Raw genomic sequence first — 15,553 nt, 5'->3', positions numbered from 1 at the left:
TGGCTATTGTGTTAAAGAACATATATATATATATATACATATATATATATATATATATATTCCCATTTTATAAAGAATTAAAAAAACAATAATAGAAATTGAAATTAAGTGCTTCTTCAACATCTATGGAGATTTTTGTAAGATTTTTCTTCTCAGATCTATTAAATGTTGAATCGTATTAATAAAATCCCTAATGTTATGTTACTTTTGCATCCCTGAGTGTAGCCCCTCTTGATTACGGTGTATTATTCTCTTGTTGTGCTACTGGATCCGGTCTTAGTATTTAGTCAGGGCTTCGCACTGACATGCGTGCAGACTGGTTGGTGGCTCCCCCTTTTTGTGAAGTCCCTACTGTGTTACAGTGTAGGTATTGAGTCTACTTTGTATGATTTGGAAGATTTTTTTCTTTTCATATGCTCTGGAATTATTTAATTGATCTATCTACCTTTTTTTTTAAGATTTAGTAACATCACGGTATAACAGTAGCTCCTTCTAATGTTGAAGCTCTTTTAAAACCTTATCCACTTTTCAGTTTATTAGGTCCATTAAGATTTCTAGCTTTCCTGGAATCAATTTTGACAAATTTTATGTTTTGCTAGCTATTTTTCCATTTTATTCAAGCTTTCAAATATATTATATACAGCCAAGAAAATTCTTTACCTTTTTCTGAATCCTTGTGACATTTTTAATAGATTTCCTCCACTGTTTATTGATTAGGTTAACTAGTAGGTTACCTATTTTATTGTTTTTCCCTAGACAACCAGACTTTGAATTACTATTACTTTACTATAGTAAAGTATAATATTACTATACTTTGAATACTGTTACGATTGAATACAGATGTAATTACTATCTGTATTATATTTTTGTTTTTATAATTTATTATTTTCTGCTTTTACTTTTATTAATTCTTTTCTTCTACTTTACCTGAGTTTATTTTATAATTCTTAACCTAACTTCTTGAGTTGGATATGTTTATTTTGTATTCTTCTCATTTATTGATATAAAAAGACTGTGAATTTATTTCTGAATATTGCCTGAACTATATAGCAGAGGTCCTAATAAGTAGTGTGTCCATATTCTAGATTTTTTCATTTGTACTTGAATTTCCTTTTTCACTGAAACGTGGTTGACTTACAATATTGTATTAGTTTCAGGTGTACTGCATAGTGATTTGATATTTGCATACGTTATGAAATGATCACTGTAAATCTAGTCACCATCTGTCCCCATACCGGAGAAGGCAATGGCACCCCCCTCCAGTGCTCTTGCCTGGAAAATCCCATGGACGGAGGAGCCTGGTAGCCTGCAGTCCATGGGGTCACGAAGAGTTGGACACTGAATGACTTCACTTTCACTTTTCACTTTCATGCATTGGAGAAGGAAATGGCAACCCACTCCAGTGTTCTTGCTGGAGAATCCCAGGGATGGTGGAGCCTGGTGGGCTGCCATCTATGGGCTCACACAGTCAGACACGACTGAAGCGACTTAGCAGCAGCAGCAGCAGTCCCCATACAAAATTACTACAATATTATTGACCGTATTTCTTATGTTGTATATTACATCCCTGTGACTTATTTATTTTCTAAGAGGATGTTTGTAATTCAGTCCCCTTCACCTAGTTCTTGCTCCCTACCACCTCCTCCCATCAGGCAACCACCCATTTGTTCTCCGTATCTATGAGTCTGTTTTTGTTTTGTTTGCTTTGCTTTTTAGATTACACATATAGGTGAGATCATATGGTATTTGTCCTTCTTGGTCTGGTTTATTTCACTTAGCATAATACCCTCTGCTGCTGCTGCCGTAAGTCGCTTCAGTCATGTCCGACTCCGTGGGACCCCATAGACAGAGCCCACCAGGCTCCGCCATCCCTGGGATTCTCCCTAGGTCTGTCCATATTGTCACAAATGGCAAGATTCCATTATTTTTTATGGCTAAGTAATATTCCATTGTATATGTCTACCACATCTTCTTTATCCATTCATCTATCAATGGACACTTAGGTTGCTTCCATATCTTGACTATTGTAAATAATGCTGCTATGAACATGTATCTTTTCAAATTAATGTTTTTGTTTTCTTTGGGTGAATACCCAGAAGTAGAATTACTGGACCATGTGGTAGTTCTATTTGAGGAATCTTCATGCTATTTTCCATAGTGACTGCACCGATTTGTCATCCAACAAAGAGTACACAAGGGCTCTCTTTTCTCCACACCCTTGGCAACTCTTGTCTCTTTGATGACAGCCTTTTTAACAGGTGTGAGGTGATATCTCAAGGTGGTTTTGATTTGCATTTCCCTGATAATTAGTGGTATTGAACATCTTTTCATGTGTCTGTTTGCCATCTATAGGTCTTCTTTGGAAAAATGTCTGTTCGGGTCCTCTGCCCATTTTTAAACAGAATTGTTTGTTTTTTGATGTTGAGTTGTATGAGTTCTTTGTATATTTTAGGTACTAACCCCTGATCAGATATATCTTTTGTAAATATCTATTCCCTTTCAGTAAGCTGCCTTTTCATTTTGTTGGTCATTTCTTTCACTATATAGAAGCTTTTTAGTTTAATGTAGTCTTGTTCATTTTTGCTTGTTTCCTTTGCCTGAGAAGACAAATCCAAAAAAAGTTGCTAAGACCAATGTTAGAGAGCAAACTGCCCGTGTTCTTTTCTAGGACTTTGATGGTTTCAGGTCTTGCATTTAAGTCTTTAATCCACTTTGAGTTTATTTTGATACGTTGTGGCAGAAAGTAGCCCAATTTGATTCCTTTGCAGGTGGCTCTCCAGTTTTCCCATTGCAGTTTATTGAAAAGGCTGTCTTTCCCTGTTGTGTATTCTTGCCCTTTTTTGGTCACAGATTATTTGACCATATAAGCATGGGTTTATTTCTGGGTTCTCTACTGTACCACTGGTTAAAAACTCTGACCAGAAAAGGCTTGTTTCTTGGTAAGCATCTGGAAGGAGGAGACAATGTATTATGTTCCTCTTGAGGGGTCACATCATGTTGTTAGTGTTGTGCAATTCTCACCAGTGCTTCATAAGTGTAAATGTTCATGAGTTTGACAAGGTCTGAGATATTTTCCTCTTCATGAATGTAAGCAAACTTAATAGAGGTAAAGATTTTTTTAGAAAATGATATCTAACAAACCAAACCAAGCAGTCCACCCTTCAAGTTTATTTAAAAGTAGTTTCAAAGAATGCCAAAAGTGTTAGTTGCTAAGTCCTGCCTGACTCTTTGCGACCCCATGGACCATAGCCTGCCAGACTCCTCTGTCCATGGGATTTTCCAGGCAAGAATACTGGAATGGGTTGCCATTCCCTTCTCCAGGGAATCTTCCTGACCCAGGGATCAAACTTCGGTCTCTCGCATTGCAGGCAGATTCTTTACCATCTGAGCCACCCAAAGCCTAAAGAATGTCATTGGGGATCCAACTGATAATGTAAACATCAAACTTCCTATAATATTCTTCCCTCTTGCCGTGTCTCCCTCTGTCTCTCCTACATCCCTGCATGCATGCTAAGCCACTTCACTCGTGCACAACTCTGCAACCCCATGGACTGTAGCCCACCAGGCTCCTTTGTCCATAGGGTTTTCCAGGCAAGAATATTGGAGTGGGTTGCCATGCCCTTCTTCAGAGGATATTCCCAACCCAGGGATCGAATCTGCATCTCTTGTGTCTCCTGCATCGGCAGGTGGGCTCTTTACCTCTAGTACCACCCAAGAAGCCTGTATCCTTAGAGCAAAGAAAATGGTTCTCCTTGCTCTTCTCTCAATACTTCTCCAAGTCTATTCTCTTTCCATCTGTGTCATAAACTGGTCTTTTTTCTCCATTCCTCAGCTTCCCAGATGTATTTCTCCCTGCCTCCCTCACCCCCATTTGCCATATTGTTTCTTTTCCTGTAAAGAAAAATTCTGTCCATCTGTTTCAGAGTTCTTCTTATTCATCAGCTCTTTTATCTATCACTTAATCAATATACAAAAATAACTAAATGGTGGGGTACAAGGTTGTCAAATGCAGTATTAGAAAAATCATAAGTGAAGTTTTAAAATGCTCACACATTGCAGATTCTTATCCCAATTTTATTTTATAGGTATGATATCTAAATCTGTAAGGATTTAAGAGATAAGATTGTGTGTACTTATAAAAACAATATCATCCTTCTATAGTAAGTCAGTATAGCTTTAGTTTTTATTATGGAGATATTTGTCTTTCTTCCAAATAAGGAATAAACATGTACAATGAATGAATTGTTTTGCAGTCTAAAGAAGGTGCATTTATTGTCAGAGATTCAAGACATTTGGGATCCTACACCATTTCTGTGTTTATAAGAGATAAGAGGTAAGCAATTGTGATTTTGGTCACTTTAAAAATAACAATCACTAGGATATTCATTGTTAAGGAGACACCATCACAAAGAGAATAGAAGTGAGAGCCTAACATAGAAAATTGCTGCCCTGGATATTGGGACAACTAATTGGTTCCCAACTAATTTTATCCCCTAAGAAGCTCTGTGTGTGATATTAAGTGTAAGTTCTTACACTCTCTCGTCTCCTTTTCTCAAGTATCAAGTAAGGAGATTTGATTAGCTGTAGCACACACTGCTGACGCTTTCCTTGTATACCTTGGTTAAGCCCAGGGTTTACCTACAGAGAGCTCTCTTGTATGCAGCCTATGGGTTCTTGTGGTCCCCCGGGGGTGGGCTGGAAGTGACTAAGAGCATTGTAGGAGTGACCCTCCATCCATGTGAAACAAGAGGTAGAGTCCTCAGCTCCTTTGCACTTTAGTGGGCCAACTCCGAGGTGTGTTCCACAGCCTCTCATGGTTTCCTAAAGGGATTAACAAACCTGCTCATCAAGACACCCTGTGCTGGTTTTCCTCCTTTCTTTGTCTCACATCTCTCACAGTGCATTTGTTTATTCATTGGACTGATACCTGGTTCAGTAGATACTTGTAAGTGTCCATTACAAGCTGTACATTTTTGAACACTAGACTTGTCACCTAGACATCTTTGGCTGAAGTTATATTTAAATCTAAGGCCTGAATGCCATAGCGTGGAATTTTCCCAGCGTTGGTGAGGACCTGTTTATTGTAACCCTACTACTTTTCAGTGTGTAGTGAGGATACGAGGTTTTGAAGTTAGTCCTGTTGCTTAATGATTGACTAGGTTCCAAAGTAATCTTTTGCTTGTTTACAAACTCACATTTTATTGGTTGTAGAAATATGGAGGCTACCATCAAGCATTATCAAATTAAAAGGAATGACTCAGGACAGTGGTACGTGGCTGAAAGACACCTGTTTCAATCAATCCCTGAGTTGATCTGGTATCACCAGCACAATGCAGCCGGTAAGTTGGAAAATTCAGGCTGGGAGAGTTGGGGAGCCAGGCCCCAGGCAGGTTATGTGTCTTTGGTCAGACATTTAACAGGAACAAATATCCCTGAAGAAATGTATAAGGGCTTGAAAGACAACCTGTCTTCTGAGAAGTTCTCCTCCTCAGTGATGTTTTTTTGTTTTTCTAGTCAGAGGGGCAAGAGGTAGTTGATTTTTTACATTTCTGCCAGGTTAGAAAAAAGATACATGGCAAAGATTCAAAAGGCCATTTAGTCACTATACATTTGTTCTTGAAATTTACATGGTGCTAAATGTAACAAAATTTCAAATGTCTTAAAGAATCATGCTTTTTTTTCTTTGCCCCTATAAATTTGCTCTCTAGACAGCTGTAGTAGAAAATCAGCCTTAAATGTCTCATTCTCTGTTATTTCCTGTTTGGAGAGCAGGCAGTCTTTCACAGTTATAATCTGACTTAAATATATCATACCAGAGGCATATTTAACCCCCTACTCTTGCTGTTATTTGCAATAATGGCTACTTTTGCAAACCTATCATCTGTGGAAAGGTGTAAGATTCTAGAAAGTTCCATCACAATTACAATCACAGCTCTGACCTTCAGCCCTCATTCAGTCTATTCTGGACTACTCTGAGTCCAAGGGAAATCTCTTTACCTCAACATGATAGAATTTGGAACCCAATGTAAAGTTCATATTGTTTTGATTTCTTGATGCACAGTACTTTTTAAGATTTTTCTTTCTTTTTTTTTTTAAATATTTTTCTCATGAAAAGTTGTATTGACAAAAAGAATCCCTTTTGGAAAGCAGTCACTTTTCTATTACACTGGTTTTATATATCAGGGATAGATCCATGGAAACTTTATACACTTACGGGCTGAGCCCACCTGGATGCTCCCGGCGGTCACTGGGCGTTTGGTTAGAGAGGCAGTGGCAGCATGTGTGAGTGAGGCCAGTGAAGACGCATTTGTGGCCAGAGACAGAAACCTTTAGAAATCAGATCAGGTCTGAGTTTTCTTCTTCACACTCTGCTTTCCTCTTCCTTCAAAGATGAAATTTAAGAAACTCAGTGTTTGTGGTGGTGAGGCTAAAAAAAGTCCTGTGGCAGACCAGGATGTGCTAACCTGAAAGCTGTTAGTGACAAATGGTTCAGTAAAGGGAAAAGGTGCAAAACAGTGTATTTATAGCCTCACTTTTGTAGAATAATACACATTCACACAGACAAGTGTGCCTAGGAAAATTCTGTTAAATTTAGATTATAATTTTTGAACTAATAAGATGATAACAGACTATAAACTGTCAATGTTTACCTCTGGGGAAGGAGACTGAGGGTAAGGAAAACTTTTGTTTTCTGCTTTATAGATTGCCCTAGGTTTTTTTTTTTTATTACAATATACATATACATAAATTATTCTTACAGTGTATGAAATACCATACAGATAACTTTTAAAATTAAAGCTAGATCAAACAATAAGAAGATGAAAAACAGGAGTTGAAAACTTATAACTATGGCTGCTGTTAGAGAGAAAAGAAAGTAGAAAAGAGATAAGACAAAGAGGAAGAAAAATGATGAGAGGAAAGGCACGGGATCCAGAATCAACTAGTATTTACTGAAGACTTACTTTGGGCCAGACCCTATTTATGTCTATTTATTTATTTAATCCTCAGATAAATCCAATGAGGTTGATACTGTTGACATCTCCATCTCACAGATGAGGAAGCTCAGGCATGATTTGTGCTCAAGGTCACACCATTAATAGGTATTTGAGCCAAGATTTGAAACCACAGAAATTATGAAACCATTGGAGCCATTAAACCCACTGGCTCCACAGTCTGTGTTTAGTGACTGCTGTCTTTTCCAGAAAGAAGCAAATTAGATGATTGGAGAGACCATTTTAGAAGAGTCTTGGAACCCATGACTGACCCATCTACTTTTTGACTTCTGGTCACTTTAGCTCATAACAATCCATCTCCTTACCAGAAGTAAGGATAGTGCAAAGAGAGTGACAGACTTTTTTTGTTTCTATCAGAGAGATACACTGTCACTAAACTGTTGGTAGTAATTCACAGAATAAAAATATTTGGCAAACAAAAACTTTGAATTCAGAGGGAAGTGTTAGGGTGTTAAAGCAATTCCTCTTGTGTTTTTATTTGGATCGTGTGTTATAGAGTCCCAATTTGATGAGGGCTCTAATCCCAACTAGGGATTAGACTCACTAGTCTAATTAGACTAGGGATTAATCCCTAATTAGACTCGAGGGATTAGAGTCACTAGTCACTCAGAGTCACTAGTAAGCATCCTCTCCTGTTTTCTGTTCAAACTTCTACCATTCTCAAAAACTCTCTTTCCAGTATTACCCACTGCCCATCAGCAAATTGCCTCTCTACTTCACTAAGAAAATTGAAGTCTAAGAGATATAAACTATGTGCAAAATAAACTGCTAGGATATATTGTACAACATAGAGACTCATAGCTAATATTTTATCGTAACTGTAAGTGGAGTGTAACCTTTAAAAATTGTGAAACACCTTATTGTACAGCTGTAACTTATATAATATTGTGCATCAACTGTATTCTGTTTTAAAAAATTAAAAGAAAATCCGTCACCAAACACGAGCTATCTCAGTTTCATCCTTTTGCTTACCTTGCTCTTACCCCCATCTCACTCCCCTCAGCACACAGCATGTTTTCCTACAGTGAAATCTTGGAAATAATTTTAAGGTCTATTTATAGTCATTGATGTTTATCGATTATTTGTTGAGTGGAAGAAGTTTATAGCAAAACATTGGCATTTCCATGAAACATATCAGATGTGTATATACGTTCAAATACACAGATAGAGATTTTTGCAAAGATGGTCCCAAAAATGGTAACAAAGTATCTCTGGATACTAAAATTTTGTAAGTAACCTTTTCATTTTTGTATTTTCTTGGATTCTTTAACTTGTGTTCAATGAGCATATACTATATCATGAGAAGTCTTTTTCAAATAGGAAAAATAAGCAAACAGACTAGCTGTAGAATACTTTCTTTGGCTGATCTGTTTAGGGAATGGTTCCATCTTCTGGTATATTTGGCTTTTTCTCTTGTACCAGGAGCTAGGATTGAAATGCTGGTTTCTCTTTCTCCCCAGGGCTCTTGTCCCGTCTCCGTTACCCAGTTGGTCTGATGGGCAGTTGTTTCCCGGCCACAGCTGGTTTTAGTTATGGTAAAGTATGCATGTGTGCTCAAGTAAAAATCGAATCCAGTGAAGAGTTTACCCCAAGTTCCCTCTATGTTCTTTAAATTGTCAGCTCTTTAGAGATATCTGTCTTGATATATGTTTTCTCCTCAAAGATTAAATCTTCTTTCTGAGATTTAAATGCATTTAAATGCATCTCATAAGGGCATTTAAACTTTGGGGGAAATGTTTCACTTTTGCTTCAAGTTTCATTATACATTATTTGGAACCTGTTTGATAAATTCCAATTCTTTTTATTTGAATGATTGGGTTCTTGCTCTCTACTTATGTGGGTGACTGGGAAATGACTTCTTCCCAATGGGACCTACTAAAATGAGCTGCTAAATTTGTCCTTTTCACCTTTTCAAATAGAACTTGGGTGAAGTTTGATTTGAACTATTTTCTAGTGAATGTGGTAGTTGCACATCTATGAGAATAAATAAGAGCCAAAGAATATTTCTTTCTAATTTGATGATACTTTATTTCCTTAAATTTATCTCACTATGGGGACTAAGAATATGCTAAAAAAATAAAAAACAAAAAACAAAAAAATCCCCACAATTATTGTGTAGCAGGTACCCAGGATTCAGTCTCTGAATTGGGATGGAAACGTGATTCCAGAGTTTTATGGGTGCTTAGATTATTCCTCTACCCCATAAATACTACATGTTTAAAAATTCTATCGTCAGCAATTTATATAAGTTAAATATGGTCCTCATTCATTAAAAAAATAAACTTTTCAAAATTTAAATATCCTTACCAGTATATAATTTTATAAGTCTAGAGTCTGATTAATTTTGTCTCATTTTGATTACTTTATATAAACAAAATTCAACACAGTGCATCCATGTCTGACTTCTTTCTCCCACCGGCCCGTGAGTGAATTCACTCATGGTGTCGGAACCAGCCACCTCGTGGTTGGTGCATCTGTGCGGCGCTGCACTGCTATGCTCTGTGACTCTACTGCAATGGGCTTGCCCATTTTTCCTTATACAGCCATTTGGGTTGTAACCAATTATTCGCTTTTCTAAATAATATTATTATGAACATTCTTGTTTGTCTTTTGATAAAGTTTAATCACATTTATGCCCAGACAATGTTGGATGTATACTTAGAAGTAGATTTGCTCAGTCACAGAGTATGCACACACTCAGACTTAGTCAGTTTTCCAAAATACTTATCCCAAATTATATTTCAATCAATGACATATGTGAGTTTCAACTGTTCCGCATCTTTGTCCTTGCCAGTGTTTTGTATTCCTGTGGTGTTTGTTTGTTCTGGCTTGGTTTTTCTTCACATTTTAGCTAATCTAGTGCATGTGTGCATATATCATTTTGGTTTAAATATGCAATTTCCCTGATCAACTTTTCATAGGTTCAGTTGCCATTTTGGGTATTCTCTTTTGTGAGAGAAAACTCTATTCAAGTTTTTATTTAACACTTAAAAATAGGATTATATGCCTTTTCCTAATTGATTTATTATTATTTTGAAAAGGACTTCTTAGGTTGGTTATATATTTTAAGAAATATCTTCCCCCAGTCTGTGGCTTACTTTTTCATTTTCTTAATGGGCTGTTTTTGATAAATAAGATTTTATGAAGTATAATTTATCAATATTTTCTCCTATGGTTATATTCTATTGAATAAATCTATGCCAATCCCAAGGTCATGAATATATTCTCCTATGTTACTTTAAAAACACACCTACTATTTGGAAAGGGGAGTACCTTGCAAAGCCTGATACAAAGGTCCATCAGTCCTTATAATTCTTTTTTTTGGGCGGGGGCGGGGAGGGATGGGGAGAATGTGCTTCACAGCTTGTGAGATCTTAGTTCCCTGACCAGAAATTCAACCTGGGCACTGGAGAGTAAAAGCATGAAGTCCTAACCACTGGACAGCCAGGGAATTCCCTTCAATTCTTTTAAATGCATTATCTTAAAGTTCCAGCAGATGGTGGCATTGCTATATAAAAGGGGATACTAAAAAGCTAAGATGATTCTCAGAGTTTTCCAAAGCATTAATGTAAAAATAGTCCTCCCCCCCCCCCCCACTGATTTGCTTCTATAGGATGAGACATATTCAGTAATGCAAATCTCATTTCAAACATGCTCTTAGATATAGGTTAGAATCTTAATATTGAAAATATTTATTTGATGAATTGTTTAGACTTTTTGCAAAATAGAAAGAGCAAAAAAACCCTTTAGGGGTGGGAGTGGCAGAGGAACAGTAAAAGACACTGGGGTGGGGTGGGGGGAACGGAGGTTTTATCTACCTCACAAGTTCACTTATCAGAACAAACACAGCCTAGGGACATACAAATTTAGGTCCCACATCTGGTTTGGGCAGGTTTAGTTTAGAAGACACAGAGCAGTGTTTCCTTCTGGGTCTCTTGGGAAAGAAAAAGCCTGTTTTGATACCCATAATTTCTCTCCAAGTAAGTGAGATTTGTATCTTTGTTTATTTTTACTTATTTTACAAAAATGTGTTTATATGGCATGACTCAACATATAAAATTCCTTTAGAAATTATTGCATTTAAACTTGAATTCTGGAATTATACTTTTAAGCCACAGTGATAGTATTAAAAATGGTAACAGGCCCTTTCTACTCATTTATAAATGTTTTCAACCTCTCTGAAAAATAAAATAGATCGAGATAATTCCTAGATCTTTTCTAGCTCTAAAATTTAACATTTTTCCTTGTAACATGGATATTTTACTTTTCCAGAAAAGTGGGAGATAGATCCATCTGAGTTGGCTTTTGTGAAGCAGATTGGAAGCGGTCAGTTTGGGGTGGTCTATTTAGGCCAATGGCGAGCACACGTCCAGGTAGCTATCAAGGCCATCAACGAAGGCTTCATGTCTGAAGAGGATTTCATTGAAGAAGCTAAAGTGATGATGTAAGTATACACAAAACCCAGATAAGTATGGCACAACATCTGGGTGTCATGGAAAGAACATGGATTTTGGAGTCAGTCACAAGTGGATTTGTGTCACAGCTCTGCCCAAGCTAGTTGTGGGACCTGGGTGAATTATTTGGCTTCTGTGTGGCTTGAGTTATTTCATATTTCCAAGCTTCAGTTTCCTCACCTGTAAAATCTCACCTAGAATCTCTATCAAAAAGAAGAAATTAGAATTTAAATCCTTCTTCTGAGATGTTTAAATATATACTTCTAATTTGAGCAATTTAAACTTTGGGGGAAAATATTTCACTTTTATTTCAAATCTCATTATACATTTTTAGGAGCCCTTTTGATAAAGCAGGTGGAAGATGATGGTGAAAGGAGTGATAGCAGAGATGGAAAGAAGAGAATAGTTTCAGGATACATTGTTGAGATAAAATTATCAGAACTTGCTGATAAATTAGATGTGGCAAATCACTTAAGGAGACTGGGGGAACAAAAAGTGAAAATCAAGGTCTTGGGTGCACTATTAGGCGGAGAATGGGAGAGACTGGCTGAGGAGTATTTTTGGAGGAAAAATGAGCAATTCTACTTTGGACATGTTGGATTTGAGAAACCCAGTGGGTAGCCAAGTATGACCAAGGGTCAGGTGCGTAATGAGTCTAGAGTTCAGGAGAGAGGTCAGCCTGGTCACACAGACGACATGAAAAACTCTGACTTGATATGCTCATATGGGAAAAAAGAACAATTAGAAGAGAAGGAGACTACAGAGTTTGAAAATATTTAAGTAACAAATTTACATAAATATGACATATTTGTTCTACAGTGAATCATATGCATTTTTCTAAAATGAGAAAGGAATTTTTATTAATGGGTCCTAAAGTTACAGCAAACAACAGTGTTCTTTTTCTGTTTGCATCTTTCTGTGCTCTTGAAAAATATTTGTCCTATTTGTTAGACTGAACCATACAAGTGAGGGTTTATTTATTTGTTCTTGCCTTATTTCTGATAAAGGTTATTTCTTTTTTTCTGATAAACTTTTGCTAGTGGTCTTACTGAGCAAATACAGTGTAATGTTCTAATTCTTAAATGCTTACATGTGAATATCAATTTGGTGGCTTTCTCGTGGAAAATTAGTTTTCCGTTTAAAGAATTGCCCCCCTGCCATTATTCTGCACACATGTTTGCTGCATCCCCTGAGTGAAAATACACTTCATGAATTAGAAAGGTAAATCAGACAAAATCTACACATATAATATGTACATATGTGTGCTCAGTCGCTCGGTTGTGTCTGGCTCTTGTGATCCCATAGACTGTAGTCTGCCAGGCTCCTCCATCCATGGAGTTTCCCAGGCGAGAACCACTGCAGCGTGTTGCCATTCCCTACTCCAGGGAATCTTCCCAGAGTTGGAACCCGTCTCTTGTGTCTCCTGCATTGGCAGGATGATTCTTCACCACTAGTGCCACCGTATAATACATATATCTACAATTAAAATTATGTATAGGTTCTTGAATATCTTTCTCCCCTACTTACTGGAGTGTTTCTGTTTGCTCATTATATGGGAATGTATCAATCACTCATACATGTTGTTTTAATATAATTAATCTCCCTGATTCATTGATCTTGTATTATCTTTATGAATGGAAAGAAGTAACATTTCAAGGTACTTTTGACTAACAAAATATAGTTTATTATATACCTCCTAAAGTTACAAACATTAATTTGAATATTCTATTCCATGTTCAAGTTGACTAGTTGGCATAAAAGGGCTTTAGGGACTGAATATTATAATACAAAAGAAACAATAAACTTTTGACAAATAGATGACTAAAAAGTTTTTTTCTTTTTTTAAACTTTTTATTTTATATTAGACCACAGCCGATTAATAGTGCGGTGATAGTTTCAGGTGAACGGCAAAGGGACTTAGTCATGTATTTACATGCATCCGCTCTCCCCGAAGTGCCCCTCCAGCCCAGGTCCACATTGCACTGAGGAGAGTTATCTGCTGGGCAGTAGGTCCTGGTTGGTTATCCATGTGAGATACAGCGTGTGGATCCAAACCCCTTAACTATCCCTTCTCCCAGTCTTTCCCAGCTGGTAATCATAAGTTCATTCTCTAAGTCTGTGAATCTGTTTCTGTTTTGTAACTAAGTTCATTTGTATCACTTCATTTCTTTAAACAAAAATGTTTTAGATTTATTTTATTTTTGGCTATGCTGGGTCATTGCCGCTGCACGGGCTTCTCTGTAGTCACGGCGAGCCGGGGCTCCTCTTCGCTGCGGTGTGCACGCTTTTCCTTGCAGTGGCATCTTCTTCGGGGAGTCCCGGCTCCAGGGCGTGCCGGCCTCAGTAGTTGTGGCTCCCAGGCTTAGTTGCTCCATGGGATGTGGGATCTTCCCAGATCAGGGACCAAACCTGTGTCTCTTGCATTGGCAGGTGGATTCTTTACCACTGAGCCACCAGGGAAGCCCCTCATTTGTATCATTTCTTAAAAACTTTATTTTGGTGTATTTTGGTAGGCAATGTTCAAGGACACTGCGCATGTGTGCGTGAGAAGAGAAAAAGAGAGGAGATAAAAGTTCAAGTAGCTGAGCACAAATGTTTTAATTCTCGAAAGTGAAATTTTCCTAAAGAGTTATCTGACAGTTCAAAGCTCATTTCTATGAGGTGTCAGAGCCATCACTCTTTTAGGAGACATAAAATTATGATATGTGTGTGTGTTTATGCGTGTGGTTACTGAATACATAGAAGAGTTTCATGTCAGTAAAGGTTTCTCAGTCTTCAACTTAATCTAAAAATTTCCTTTAGATGCATTTATTAGTTATCATTTAATTTTCTTTTTAAAATTCATATCAATTGCTCTTTCTTCCCTCTGTCTGTCCCAACTTTTTTGTCTAGACAGCTGTGATTGGGGAGGTTGAAACTCAAGGAACAGGAACTGGGCAAGGAGCAGCAGTAAAGAGGAAACAAAAGGCTTACAAAGTGGAAAAAAGAAAAATAGAATATGGGGCATGGACTTTTCTGTATGTGCCACAACTTAGGAAGCAGTACCGCACAATGTCGTGACCCCACTCTCTTAGCACATAAAGTGGGAAGGAAACTGTTCTACTTGCTCTGCGGTTGGGTTAGTTTTAATCATAGCTTGATGATGAACATTATATGGAAATGGTAAATATCACCAGTTGAGTTCAAACACTTTAAAAGGCAAAAACGATTTTGCTCATGGATCTATGTTTTCTTCAACAGGAAGCTATCTCATTCGAAGCTGGTTCAGCTTTATGGAGTGTGTATGCAGCAGAAGCCCCTCTATATTGTGACAGAGTTTATGGAAAATGGCTGCCTGCTTAACTATCTGAGAGAGAGAAAAGGAAAGCTTAGCAAGGAGCTGCTACTGAGTGTGTGCCAAGATGTCTGCGAAGGAATGGAGTATCTGGAGAGAAACTGCTTTATCCACAGAGATTTAGTAAGTACACTGCAAATTTGCTAACTGTTTTGTGTATTAAACACATATCGAAAGTTAGGACTTTCAATACTTTGAATAATGCATCCTTTGGCTTAATTTTAAAACATTTTTCTATTCGTGTAATTTGTTGGGAAATGTAGCTTTATTTTCTATTGCCTACTGATGCTGTGCCAAGTAAGATGTTACTCTACATGTGTCTTTAACTCATGTTAAATTGCTCACCAACAAATCAACTAAAACTACTTTTCTTTCCTCTCTCCCCCTTTCTTCTTCCTTCTCTTACTGCAAGCTTTCTTTCTTTCAACCAATAATCAAATACATATTAAGTGCTTATATATGGCAAGCTCTTTGCCAGGTGCTGGAGGACCATGCTGAAGAACCAGCCCCAGTGGGTCTCACCCAGTGAGTGAAACTGCCTCCAAGTGGAGGTGGTTTGGTTCTTACAGCATCATAGAAGCCCTACTGGCATTATTGAGGAGGCCTTGAAATGTTAAACCATTCTGTTCTGTACTGCTCAGAACAAACAACCAAACAAAAAAGATCAAAGCTTGTTTTACCTCAGAAGCAAATAACTCTGCTTCCCTGCCTTGCTACCTCCCCTTGAAAGACATTTTCTATCTGCTCCATAT

The 15,553-nt window shown here is 37.4% G+C and overlaps 1 protein-coding gene across 1 annotated transcript in view; it reads left to right on the top strand.

Annotated features, from left to right (window-relative positions):
* The window catches only part of TXK (TXK tyrosine kinase), a 40,745-nt gene that overhangs the window by 16,789 nt on the left and 8,403 nt on the right, over positions 1-15,553 (top strand). The window contains exons 6-10 of the mRNA XM_065907537.1: positions 4,254-4,333; positions 5,212-5,339; positions 8,474-8,548; positions 11,286-11,457; positions 14,708-14,924. Coding sequence (XP_065763609.1) covers positions 4,254-4,333; positions 5,212-5,339; positions 8,474-8,548; positions 11,286-11,457; positions 14,708-14,924 — 672 coding nt within the window. The remainder of the gene's footprint in view (positions 1-4,253; positions 4,334-5,211; positions 5,340-8,473; positions 8,549-11,285; positions 11,458-14,707; positions 14,925-15,553) is intronic.

The sequence above is a fragment of the Muntiacus reevesi genome, chromosome 16 (assembly GCF_963930625.1).
Source record: "Muntiacus reevesi chromosome 16, mMunRee1.1, whole genome shotgun sequence".
NCBI lineage: Eukaryota > Metazoa > Chordata > Mammalia > Artiodactyla > Cervidae > Muntiacus > Muntiacus reevesi.
Note: the sequence above shows the minus strand (reverse complement) of the source record. Positions and strands in the feature narration are given on the sequence as shown.